General features: G+C 34.8%; 1 protein-coding gene across 1 annotated transcript in view; it reads left to right on the top strand.

Moving 5' to 3' along the window:
- ANKRD31 (ankyrin repeat domain 31) overlaps positions 1 to 14086 on the top strand; it is a 60779-nt gene that overhangs the window by 44895 nt on the left and 1798 nt on the right. Inside the window, 3 exon segments of the mRNA XM_056513377.1 lie at positions 1251 to 1304; positions 1306 to 1392; positions 1980 to 2076. Coding sequence (XP_056369352.1) covers positions 1251 to 1304; positions 1306 to 1392; positions 1980 to 2076 — 238 coding nt within the window.

Genomic DNA, 14086 nt, shown 5'->3' with positions numbered 1-14086 from the left:
ATAATTTTAAGACCCAGAATAATGCATGAGTAAAACTTGTGTTTAACTTTGCATTACTAGTTTGATAGTATTTCTTATTGCTAGAACAAGAGTGGAATGTTGATCTACATTGTGTAATACCTGATTTTCATACTGAAAGGAGCAGGAATGCAATTGTTGTTGTGATTTAATGTTATTCTTGGAAACAACTGTCAAGTCCCTTAAATAAAAAAACATGACATCAAGGATTTCATAGTGCTGTAATAGGCATGAATACATGCAGTGTCTGTTGCATTGCAAATAGATGATTGGTAAATTTCCCTTCTTTATAATTTTAGAGATATACTTGATAACAACATATAGTGGGTACATAGTCCTTACATACGGTTAGCTTTGGGCAGGCAAAATTCAGTTGTTGAATGCTGTAGACCTAGATTATGAAACTGTGAACTCACTTGAAATATTTGGGTTAATAGTCTTAATTTAATTCTTAAAGCAGCCCCAAGCCAGTGGATATGGTAGGAGATGGTTCACTATTTGCTGGTGCATCATTGTTGAAGTGATAGGTGACCTTACTAAGTTCTAATAGAGTTGATCAAGAGCTAATTGCTGTGTTATTTAGCTGTGTTAGTCCAACTGTGGCCATTATGAAAAAAACATTATTTACTCAACTATGCACAACTATAATTTGCTTCTAAAGAGGTGTAAATGTTTGCAGAACTGGACTGTATTAATATTATGAAGAAGGCATTAACAATAAGTTCATTCATACTTAATTTTGCATGAGATAAGGCTGTCAGGTTCCTCCTAAAACATGTGATATCCCTTGATATAAAAGAATTTTTTGTGCAAATATGGTTGACATTTGAACGACTGCTGAAACTTTACTCTGACATACGTGTACCTCATGTAGCAGTTTCTTGTTGTACAGATTTGCCTTGTATAAGTGCCTGAATTCACTATTGCAAATTAATTTTTTCAAGGCCTTGTTATGTGTAAGAGGAACTAAGATTCAAATACAGTTCTGACAAATACACGTAGGAAGATTTGTCCTCTGACTGGCTAAAGCATCTTATTCTGGTGGAATAAATTGTCTTATTTGATACAGTTTTTGATAATGGCATTAAATTACTTAACTTTTTCTCAGAGAAAAACATAAGTATCTGCAGCTTTTCAATGGTATTTTTCCTTGGAATTTTTCATGTTTCAAGGATCTTATTTCGTATTTGTTAATTTATGAATTGAAATTATTTCTTATGATTTTTTTTTAGGAATTTAGTCATAAAGCTACACTCTTAAAGAATGGCAAGATCAGAACCAGTAAATGGACAAATACTACAGAATCCAGTTCAGTGGGTTAAAGATCTACTTGGACATGGTATTTCTGTGACACGGAATTATGTGTGGAACAAGGTAGGCCTGATTTGATTCCTGAAGTTAGCAATAATGAATGGCTGTAACAAGGTTCACTAGTCTAGATGTCCTTACTCTTCATAAAGCAAAAGAGGGTACAAGCCTAAATTTTAAATGTCTTCTTACTTTTAATGAATGAGCAGCAAAGAAAGAGCTATGTAGCTGTAGCTGTACCGTGAAGGACTAGTCATGACTGTTGAAAGAATGTGGAATGCTCACACTGTAAGCTAGCAGGGATTTGAAAGAATAACTTTAAAGATTATTAAGACTGAGAGAAGGCTGTAAGGTAGTATGAATAAAAAGGAGCAAACTTACTGAAATATTAGGGTGTCATGCACAACTATTGCAAAAACACTGGTAGAGTTTGAAGGGCATTACAGATGGGCTGTATTATGCTTGGGTTTTTTTTTTTCAATTAGAATTCTAATTGGCATAATTTCTTGCCAGATCTTGCCAGATGCGAATTAGGTTTACAAGGGTATAAACTAGGTTTTAAAAGAAAAATGATGTTCCTACACCTATCAGAAAAAAATCCCAAAGAATACTAATTAAAACAATCAGTTACCCATCTAGATTTCTTTTTACAGGTTACATATCTTGGGACAGAATTGTCAAAATTTAGTGTTGGTGAAGTGTCAGTTTCCAGTGACCTGGAGTTACCAGCACAGAAAGGAAAACCTTTGGGTATGTACCACTTAGAATCTAATATTCTTCATAACTGAAAGCAGTACAAAATGATTTCTAAAGAACTTAAAGCCCAAAATTCCTCTATTGCTTTCTGATTTTTTCCTGGGGTATATGATTATCAGAGATCTTGATCTTGAAATGTAAATAATGCCAGAACTTGTACATGAAGTCTAAAATAGTACACTTCTTCCATAAATTGTTGTGTGAAGACAATATGATTTGGTTGCTATATAAAAAAAGCTATTTTAATATATTTTTATTCTATTGCAAACTCAGACACACTAGCATAAGCTTTAATCTCATACACATCTTCAAATTATATTGAATTATATGTGTGCTGAATAATCCCAGTATGCCCAGCCAACACTAATAACCAGGAGGATATTTTATAACATGTATAATATATTATATACAATAATATATATAATATATTTTATATAATATATAATATATACATCATATATAATACATATAATATATAAAATACATATAATATATATATATATATAAGATATATATTAATACATAGTCAAAAGAAACAAAGTACATTGATATGATAAAATGACACTGAACAGTTTTTTCAGAACTGCCTAACAAACTTAAGAACTTCTAATTTTGATATACTGTGTATTCTCGGGGAAACACAAGTCCCTTTGACAGCCAGTAGTACTTGGAGTCCATAAAGCTTTTGGGCTTTTAGGATTGATTCTGTTAATTTGATAAGACACTGCACTTCATGTGAACTGGCATACCAGGGTTGGTTGTTTTTAACATACTGAAAGTAAATTTAAAGATAATAGTTCAAAAAGACTGTCCTGATATTCAAACTACTGTGTTCTGCTAGTATTTGCTTCAGACTGAGACCTTCCAGATGATGAGTTTATTTTGCCTTGTTTCAGTAACTTCACTTTATACCTGGTATAGAACTTAGAACTGGATTTAGTTTCCAGACTTCTTGATAGGCCTTTGAAAATTTCACAAGTTCTTCTGAATTATTTGTATTGTGAAAAATTTATGATAAACATTTCAAGTTCTAGAACAGAGAAATCTGTTTATTCAAGAACTACTCCTGACAAACAAAAATCAGTCTGAGGATCAGTAAGTGTTTTTTACCAAGTAGTCCAGGGTCATCTGGAAACGAGTATTTAAGGAAGTTTTTTTGTGACATGTGATTTAAGATGACGGTAACCACTGCCTAACCATTAGTCTTAGACAAGAAGTTGAGGGAGGGAAGGTCAAGGGTTCTCAGTTTCAGTTCCATTTCAGATACTACATAGCCAGATATGTAGGACATAAAACTGTCTTAAATTTTTTCAGAAGAAGATGAATCTGCACTGTTGTTTTGTGAGTACATTCTGTCATTGGGCAACCCTCAAATTATTTCCAAGGTCAGTTCATGAGTTAGCTTGTTCCAAGTGCTTTTTCCAACAGCTCTTTGCATGCAGCCAACCTGCTTAAGAGCAGAGGAAAATTTTCTGGTGTGGATGTGAACTATTCTGTACCACTTGCCTGGAGACATTCCCAGACACTCTTTTATCTTTCTAATATACTTAGGGCCTGTGTGTATTATATAGTAGAAGTTTTTTCAGCTTTTTAGTGAACCAAATTTTTTTTTCTTACTTTTTTAATTAATGATTTTTTTTTTGCTGTGCATCCCAGAGCAATGTTAAAAAAGAAGACTAAGGCCTGGAAATTTAAGCAGTTTTGGAGGAGAATACTATTATTTTAAATACCCCTTCCTCATTCTCCTTTCCATCCCTTGGCCCAGTGTTCACTGAACTACCCTATGAACAGCAAGGAGAAGTGGAAAGAAAATGATATATGCCATGGCTACATCTAGCCATCTTTTAATAGAGAGAAGCAGCTACCAATTAACTTTTTGTACAGCCAAGTTTAGGAAGTGGTTCCTAGGAACCTCTACCAAATTAAGGCGCCTTGGCAAGAAGAGAAGGATTTGCTGTTTTGTGGTGGCCAACATAAGAAATAATCCAGTTTTTCAGCTTGGTTTAGATTAATAAGGTGCTTCAAGGTTTATATAGCATCAGACTTCTAGCTACATTAGGGGTGTTAGTACAAAAAACTTGAAGAGCCATGAAGTAAAGCAGTCCCAGACCAATCTAATAGAAGCATTAGAAATCGCAATTTTGGAATTAGTCATCTAAATCCTAACTAAATTTCAGTGTGTATCTTCTTTGAGTCTGAGTCTTTAGTCTCTTCTAGGATCATGCTAGCAGAAAGCAAGAATTACTGTATTCAGGCCTGAATGAAAAATAAACATCAAGCAAGTAAGCAGTACTTTTAAACTATCTGTATATAGGAAAACAGAAGAAAGAGTTATTAGATGGCTTAGAATTTCTCTGCGTTTTCTGATACTTGCAATGATGACATAATGTTTCCTAAAAATGACCAAGAATAACAAGGATTCAGAATCAGATATCAGCTGAAGAAGAGATGTAAGTTGCAGAGCAAATGTTGGTGTTAAATATTTCACATTGAAATTCCAGCAAAGTGGTTTAAAAGAAAAGCTTATTTGGTTGTTACAGTAAGTGTGATATGCATATTCATATTGCAGATTGCTATTTCAGGAAGACAGCCTTTGGAAAACAGCTTGACTAGTCCAATTCTGGTGCTCAGGCAATCCCTTACTACCTTTAATAACCATTAGCCACCTGTAAAGATTAAAACAGCTCATGTTCACCTTTAGTTCATGAAAGGTCCTGAAGTTTTATGGAAGAAGAGTGTTTTCAAGGGAATCCAAATGATTTCTTAATGGCTGAACCATAAGCTGTTTTGAAAGGTTTATGTTAGTGTTATTTCAGATATGAAGTATTAAATTTTCATTGGAACTCAGTAGGAATGCTTGCAAACAAGTAAGAAAGTTGTGCTATGATCACATGTGATATGGTAGGTTTCTGTTTTCCTTGAGGCGAGCAGTTTTCAAGTTGGACTTTTGTGATGCCTGTTGTAATTTTTCCAAGGAAGATACAAATTAAAAAAAACAAAACAAAACAAAAAAGCCCCAGTCATCTTACAGCAGCAAACTGTTGGGCTGTTAAAGGAGCAAAGGAAAGTCTGTGTTAGGTGGTGTAAGGCTAAGTGAAAATGTAGAGAAACAAATTAAGAAAAATAAAAAGCATAACTTTTCTGTGGTTGAATCACTGTTAAGTGATACTTTTTGTTCTTAGAACAAAAGTATCTTTTCATGCTCCCAGGAAAGAATTTTATCAGAAGGGACACCAGCACTATCAGAGTCCTGGTAGTGTTTCCATTGCTCAGCCTCTTAGGAGTTTTGACCTGAGTAGCATGCAGCCAAACACCACATCCTTGCCACAAACACAAGTTGTGAAAGCTGTGTGCTGAAGGAGAAACAGCTGTTGCCAGGGAATTTATGAGTAAGTGTTTTTTTAGCAGTCAAAAAAACCTAATGGTGGAAGCAAGGGCTATGCAAGAGATATGATAGGAAAAAGAAAAGTAGGTAGCAGGGAATTGATTTGTGTGTGGGAGGGATGGAGTGCTGGGGAAAAATTATGATGCTGCTGAGGTTTTGGGTTGATCTGAATGACCCCATAGCAGTGTTTTTCAGAGCTCTGTATGGTTGACTCTCCTGTGTCCAAATTAGAAACATTTGGCTATTTTGGTGTAGTTAACAAAATAACTGCATATCATTTTGAGTACTCAGTTAAATGTCTCAAAAAATAGTAGCATAGAGAAATGTTTTCTGGATTTAGATGGAGAAATATGAAACATAAGCACTGCTAAAGAATCTTGTGTAATCTAATTTAAAGGATGGTGTGGAAGTGCTCCTGAAGATGCTCTGACCTTTGTGTATTTGACCAAGCTTGTAACTTTGGTTTTTGGGTTTTCAGTATTGCAGTTTTACATTGATTGCTCATTAAACCCTATCTGTAGTACTCGTGTGATTTGAACAGTGCCTATTGCACTTGATCTAGTATTTTTGCCTCTACTGCCTGTGATTACTCTACAAGAAGACAGCCCTGACTGACCAAGGACAAAGTTAGAGTGATCAGCACAAATCCCAGTGCCAGATAACACTGCACTGGTGTGGGTAACAGTGTCGAGTCAGGTCTGCTGTGGGAGGCGGTAAGACAGAAAACAGAATCTAGTCTCTGTTGGTCATTGCAAACTAAAAGTTCATCCATGTTTTAAACCAATTCTTAGTGCTTCTGTACATAGGCCCTGTGGCTACCTTGCAAAGAATTTAGCTGAGAAACCTCTGCAGAAAATGCTTTGTTATCCCTTTTTGAAAAATTTATTTATTTTTAAATAGAAGCAAACAGTCTTAGTATCTTAAATGCCAAGGCAGAATATTTGGAGGAAGGTGCTCTTCAAAGTTGCTAAGATAGATTGTGTAGTAGATTGCTACTTAGTTGTATCAAAAATCCCAGACTGAACTACTCTTTAATATTAACTGAAAAGTAACAAAGATTGTGGTTTATAGGAGTTATGTTTCTCTGCTGAACAAATGCACAGCCACATTGAAATTTTCTTAAATATGGCTATTTATATTCTGCTTGCCAAAATAATGGTCTTGTAGCATTGGTCATTGTCACCCTGCCATCTGCATGCTCAGTCCTGAAAGGAAGCAGTTACAGCAACATTGTAGAGTAATTTTGTAGCAAAACTAACCATTAACTGACAGTGGAGATGACGCAAAATTAAAGATGTATTTTATAATAAAAATTAATAAAATGGAAATTTAGAGGAATGTTGTTCCATGTATAAATTTTTGTTCATACCTACTATATGTATGAATACTATAATTACTCTTTCAATTGAAGAAAAAATATGCTGAACATGCTGTATAATATGTAAGAATTTAACCACCATCTCAGTTTTGACATCTCTGCCTTGTGGATCTCAAATCTTTTGTGTACAGGTCTGAGTAGAAGCCTCTGGAGTTTCACTGAATGACCAAATTTTTAAAAATAAAGTGTAAAAAGCAAACTCCTATTTCAGAAGGAAATTCCTTTGCAAGCATCTCAGGATTAGTGCTTCAATAAGTCTCTTAAATGAAATTTTGTAAATGTTGTGAGAAGGCCATAGATGGATTTACTGCATTGGTTTGCCCTTTAGTTCTGTTTCCAAAGAACTAGGCCCATACAGAATACCACCGCAGTTTTACTTTTGCTAAGTAAAATCTGAATATAAAGCTCAGTTGTATAAATGGCTTTAAACTAGTTTACTGTGTGGGCTTTACTGGTCCTGAAAAATGATACGAAGGTATTTAATTTCAGTTTTCTTGATAGTCAGTTGTCCTGTCTTGTACACCAGTAACAAAGTTGTGATGCTGAAATGGCTGAATTAACAGGAGAGTATTTAAATCCATGTGAATCATTCCAGTAAAATGAAACTTATTTTTACTGTTTGTGTTAGTACCATCCTACAGTAGTGTAAAATCAAGCTGCTGGAAAATGCTGCTTATACATTTGCAACGTCTTCCATTATAGTTTAAATTGTAAACTTTTCAGGACAGAGATATTTGAACTGGTAAAGATACATTGTGACATAATCTAAACAAAAAATCTAGTCCATTGTACAATAATATATTTTGTGCTCTACTGTACTCCATATTCTTGGTCCTGGTTAGGCTCGGACAATTATGTTAGAAACTACTTTCACTTGGAAACTTTACTAATCTCTTCTTCATGTTTTTGGAGGAAAGCAAGAAAAGATGATGAATAACATTAGGGGTTGAAAAGTGAAGATGTAAACTGAGAACCCCAAGTTTATTATTTCTAACAAAAATGGCATAGCTTAAGGAACTTCATTCTGTATATCTGATTTTTTTCGTCTGTGTACTATTGAAGTAGTAGTTTATCATACCATCAATAATGGCAACAGTGATGTGAAAGAGTAATACTTGAAATCTTTAAAACCCTCCAGCAAACAAACCACATACAAGCAAAACTAAAACCCTGACAACTAATATATATTTTTTCCTCCTTACCTTAGTAGAATATTCAGCAACTACACTATGTCCCCATTTATGTGACTCTAAAAGACAGGGAGATAAACTATATATTCTTTGTATTTTGTACTTTGGAAGAAAAGTGAGATTGTAGCCAAAAATGTCTATCTGTAATATTTTTCAGTCTATGGGGTATTTCAAGGTGCAACTATTACAGTATTCTCTCTTCTTTATGGCTTAGAGACAAAACTCTTGAAAGTACTTTCCAGTACTGTAAAGTTCCAGCCTTTGCTTTACGTGCTTCCATACTTTACAAAAAGTGCACAGTTCTGTCTGTAGAATTTACAAAGCTGTATTTTCCAGTAACTGCATACCATGGCTTAGGTGTGGGCTTCCTTTACCTTACTTTCCAAAATCCTCTACCTGCTGTTATTTGACTGTCAGAAGGAAAAGGTAAATGTAGGAAGTAAAATACCACATGATTGATTCAGACTTCAGCTATGTGGCCAGCAAGAGCCAAACAAAAATCACTTTTCAGAGGGCCAAAAATTGTGGGTAGGTGGAGGGGGGTGGGGAAAGAAATTATCAGGGACTGCATGCTATGGAAGCCAATTCTATCTAATGTCTGTATTTCTTATCTGAAAGCCAGATTTTTCTGAACTTGGAAAATTACTGCAGAAGAAACCAGATGATACTGTGGTTGCACAGAATCATAGGCTGACGTAGGTTCAGTGGGACCTTTGGAGGTCTTTAGTTCAACCTTCTGTTCAAAGTGGAACTAGTTTCCAAGTTAGGTTTCTTGATGCCTTGTCCAGTCAAATTCTACATATTTTCAGGGATGGGTATTGCTGTGCTTAACCATGCTCAGGATGAATTTTTCCTCAGTGTCTATCTAGTTGGAAATTTCCTTGTTACAACTTTTGCTCCTTTTTTTTTGATACAGAAACGATGTTGCCCTGAGAAGTCCAGCTAACTTAAAACTGACTCCTAGTTGAGTGCTTTGAACATTGGCTTTTTGGCCTTTTTACTTTGCGAAACGAGTGATAAAAACAATCCTTTGATAACTGGCCCATCTTTTTAATTAATCAAATGCACTCATCTGCTTTGGTGGTCCCATGGAGACTGAGAAAAGACTGAGACAAACAGAACTGTTGTAGATTATCTTCCTGGAACACATCTTTTCTTGTCTTACTTATGAAAGCAGTAAATGCAAGGCAGTGTGATACACATCAACCTTTAAATGGCACGGGCTTCACCTCCTGCTTTGCTTTAGATAGACAAGACAGACTATTTTGACATCATATTGGTAATATGCTTGAAAGTATTAGGAGATATTGAAAGTATTTAGGAGATTACCTGATGTTTTTATGTTTTTATCTTGGGAAGCATTCACATTTTATCACATTTTTTGTCTTGTTGGGTTTTTTTGGTGGTTTTGTTTTGTTTTGTTTTGTTTTGTTTCCAGGAATCACTTTTAACAAAGTTACAACAAAGCTTTTAAACAAAACAATTCAGTCTTTCAATCACCATGTGATAATAGTGTAGGAGAAGGTTCTAGAAGTTGTTCTGAGGTTGTACATAAAACTCAACGAACTAATCACAGCCACTGTAGATTTTACCAGTACATGAAAAAAATGAGATGTTGGTTTTGGCTATTCTGACTTGAACTGAAACTTGGTTTATAACTTACCTTCTATGCTGTTCCAACCTGCAATTCAGTCTGCTATAAGCTGCAAGAATTTTAAAGTTTTCTGGTTTTAATTACCCAAGTTTGAAGCTGGAACTTTTATTGCACTATCTTGGCACATTAATTTAGGTTTTCTGAAATTGTTAGAAATAATTGTAGAGAACCATTTTCCTTTCAAGTGAGTATACAAGTGAATCATTATATAATCAAGTCTATAATATCATAATAGGTTAAAAAGAAAGATTCATATGCTGGGAACCTACACCCTTCTAGTCATATGAAGGAATAGTCTCCTACAATTATTTTCAAAGCATTCTTTGGGTCTTTTAAGAAAGGTTACTAGTATATAACTTTGTTGATGTTGAGTGCAAATTCTGTAATATTGGTATTTAAAGAGGGTGATTCACCTAATTAAGAAACTGAAAAGTCATCTGGACAGCTGTGTAAAAATATTTTTTGTGAGAAGAATTAAACCAGCTATTTTGTTTTATTTTAGAAATAGTTATTTTATTTCTTTATAAATTAAATCTTTAAGATAGATTCTTTTATGGGAGGATGTGCACAGTTCTCGATTAGTATTGGTATGTATGTCAATTATACCTCTCTCACCTTTTAGGGAAAACATAATTTTACATCCATAGCAAAAAAGAGTTACTAAGATCTAAACTGTCGTTTTGTTTCTCTGAGAGCTGTTGAAACACTGCTGCATTTCTACAGTACATTGGTGGCCTTGACTTTGCCACATTGTTAAATTAATAATGTAACAATGTCTTGATGCACCAATCCGAGGTCCCTGAAAAATAATAATTCAGAATGTGTCACATACTAAGCATTTGTTACTGTGTAACAGCCATATACGCCAGGAGACCTAGGAGAAGACAAAAGTTACTGTATAAGATCATGATGTAGGCAGAAGGTTAATGGAAATAATATATTCATATCACTTTTCTGAGTAATGCTCTGAAGAAACTTATAAAGCAATATTTCCATTGTACATTTTTCAGACATTTAGAAACAGATGAACTATTAACTGTGTCTCTTGAAAAAGCATATCTTTGGGTTCACTTGTGGGAATAATACTTTCTGCCATATGAAACATAAAGTAATTTGAGATTTCAGTGTAAACCTTGAAACTGAAGCTTTAGAATAAAAAGCATGGATACTTTGTCTTTAATCATACCTGCAAGTCCTTTTCCCATGCAGACACAGTGCAACAAGACAGGCCAGTGTTATGCAGTACTTAGAAAGAAGAATGATTCTAAACACCTAATATTTTTTTCTGCTTTGTGACATTGTTTTTGCCAATGTCACTGGAGGACATAAAGATAATATGAACTTCCAAGGAATACTATCCTTTATTAGTGGAGAAAGAAATGTTTCTTTCTCAAATATAGAATTTTATCTAGAAAGAATGAAATAGAATAATGAATTGTGAAGTTACGAATTAAATTCCACATTACTGCTATACAAATTTCAGTTATAGGCAGATGATAAGCTGTTATTTATATATATATATATATATATATATATATATAACAGTTATATGTACCAGGCCACTACTTATTTTATAAGGCATAGGCAAGCTTTAGTTTCAGGCTAAACTGGCCAGAAGCTCATATTCCTCTGACTGAGATTTCTTCTTTATCCTTAGTACCATGTTGAACTGCTCAAGTAAACTTTTCAGCTTAGTAAATTTCAGGTATTAATCCAGGTTCTAGCCTCCAGGTTCAGTGTAATAGGTAATAAGAACACTTAAGAAAATCGAAAGAAAAGTTATTTTCAAAATTGTCACTAGCATGGGCAGAATTATTGTGCCTCAATCCAGTAGCAGCCTTTTTTTAAAGATTCAGAAGGCCCAAAAATGTTGTTTATGTGAAGTGCTGGCTGTCGTTTCTGAGGCCTTACTTAGTCTGAATAGACAAGGCCTGTTGGAACCTCAGGATTGTGACTGATCTTCTCTTAAGTTCTTGAGGGAAGAGTGGATAAGGCCCAAGAAACTTGAAAGCACTTAAGACAGGTTTTTGTTCTATTAATATTCCACTGTGGCACTCTAGATCAAGTGCTGTCACCGTTAAGTGTGTTGTTCTTAGATCTTCTCTTTGCTTATGCATCTGTAGTCTGTGTCTAGACTACCTGTGTGAACCAGATCCTTTTGAGTCAGAAGAATAACATCTCCTGTGACTTTGCCAGATACTGCAAATCAGTTCATCTTTCCCTCAAATCTGATAATAATCATTATCTGTTTTATAGAAGCATTTAAACTGGATTTACTGATGCTTACTCAAATATGATGCTGAAACTACAAGAGCATTTAAATTGTTTTACAGGTAATTTACACCAGTAAGATAGTCGTAAAATACTTAACCATGTTTTTGGATAGTCCCTGTACTTTCTTGCTTGGGAAAAATAAGGTAGATATTAGTGAGATGTTTAAGACCTGATCTTTAGGAGCTATTTTAATGATCCAAAAATGGTGACTCTGCACTGAAGTAACAATTTTTCTTCACTGACTAGCCTTTATGCCACTGGAGATTATGGTCGGACATTCATGTAGTTGTACCATTAATGGAAGTTCTCCTTAAGTACAATTCTGAGCAGCTGCAGCAGGTAAGGTCTGGTAGAGATGCAACAAAATGGAAACACAAGTTTAGAAACGCAAGTTTAGAGTGGCTTCAAAACTATAAGATTAAAATGGATACCTTCAAAGACAGAAAGGATATTGATAAGCAGGATGGAATAGCTGTCAAGAGACAACATGTTTTCCCTGTATTTATGAAAAAAACCCCCTCATTCTGATATTGATACTTTATCTTAGAGTTCATGAAGAGGATAGAAAACTGACAGAATAGGACAGCAAGGGTGGAATAAGCAAAGACCCTGCCTGTGTGTCTAAATATACTAAGTTGGCTTCTGTAACTGAGGCACTGAGTTTTGGATAACAGTATAGGAACCTTTCTTGGCTACTTACAGCCTCTAAACTGCCAGTCTTTTTTTAATGGGATTAGAGTTAACAGTCAGCAAAGTGCAGGAAGAAAATATCAAAGTGGGTATCAGAAAATTAAATATAGTAGCAAAGGGAGAGAGAAAGGAGAGAAAGACTTGAGAAAGAAAAAGGCAAAGGATGTTAATCCATGGTGTCAGAGAAGAAACATGAGGACCAAAATACTGATTCATACCTACTGGGGAAAAATTGCTGTCTATGGATATAGAAACTTTGTTACTGAATACCGTGTCAGAACTGAGGAAGGTAGCTTTGTGGCTTTGTTAGATGTTGACTGAGAAGTTGAGAATATAGAGGATAGATATGCTAATTATTCACTCAGGTAAATTATTTATGGTGGAATAGTGATGTTTAATTGACAAAATGTTAATCCAATAGGTAAAACATAAATTTGACCCAAAGAAATCAACAAAGAAAGCTGTCAGCTGCTGCTGAAAAAGGTGACTTTAATGGATTTATTTGGTCTTATCTCTCTTACACTTCACATTTGAGTTGAGAAATTTTAGTCAGTAAGTTAAATCATTGCAGTACAAAGAAGAGCATTTCCAAAGTAAGAAATAGCATCTTTTCTCCAATTACGATCTGTCAATATAGGATGTTAAATTAACTTTGGGCTTTCCTAAGAATTTTCCCTCTACTTGCATATAAAACATAGACATTTCAGAACAAAAAAAAAAAAAAAAAAAAAAAGGCATTTTTTTCAACAAACTAGAACAGGTTGAAGTCATGCCTATCATGCCGCTGTATACTCAGCATTAATGAAAACATTTCATCTCAATTTCTGCCAGTTTATTTTATTTAAAACAAACAAACAAAAAAACAAACAAAAAACCAACAAAACTCAGGCCTACTTTAAGATAATTTTTACCTGAAGTTGTCTTTAAAGCTATTTTGTGGTTTTTTGAATCCAAGCATTCCTTGTGCCCTTTAAAACATCACTTCTAAATGAGTGTATAAGTTGGCTTCTTCTGGTGTGACTGACTGCTACTTCATAAGTGTGAGGAATGTTGTGATGTAACTTTTCGCGTGGGTCTTGTGTGCAGCCTGCCCATCTTTGTTGCAGTCAGTGATATTTAAATATATTCCAGACATCAGATCATACATTTTGTTTCACTCTGCACTGTGTAATGTGTACTGAACGTTCATGTAGCTTGTAAGATACCAAATACAATCCTGTCCTCGCTGGAGTCAGGAGTTTTGCTGAGGGTGTCATGGGTGTGGAACAACACACATCCTCACACACAAGACTCTGCACCTCTGAACACCAGCCTCTCTCTTCTAATTGCAGTTTGATACTTCACTGGCTTTGGGTGGTATGCTCCTGGAGCTCAGGAAATGGCAGGGAAATCATCACCAAGACATGGAATTAGAAGGTCTAACACCTACAAAT

The sequence above is a fragment of the Oenanthe melanoleuca genome, chromosome Z, assembly GCF_029582105.1.
Source record: "Oenanthe melanoleuca isolate GR-GAL-2019-014 chromosome Z, OMel1.0, whole genome shotgun sequence".
In the NCBI taxonomy this organism is placed as follows: domain Eukaryota; kingdom Metazoa; phylum Chordata; class Aves; order Passeriformes; family Muscicapidae; genus Oenanthe; species Oenanthe melanoleuca.
This window is presented reverse-complemented; position numbering and strand designations above follow the sequence as displayed.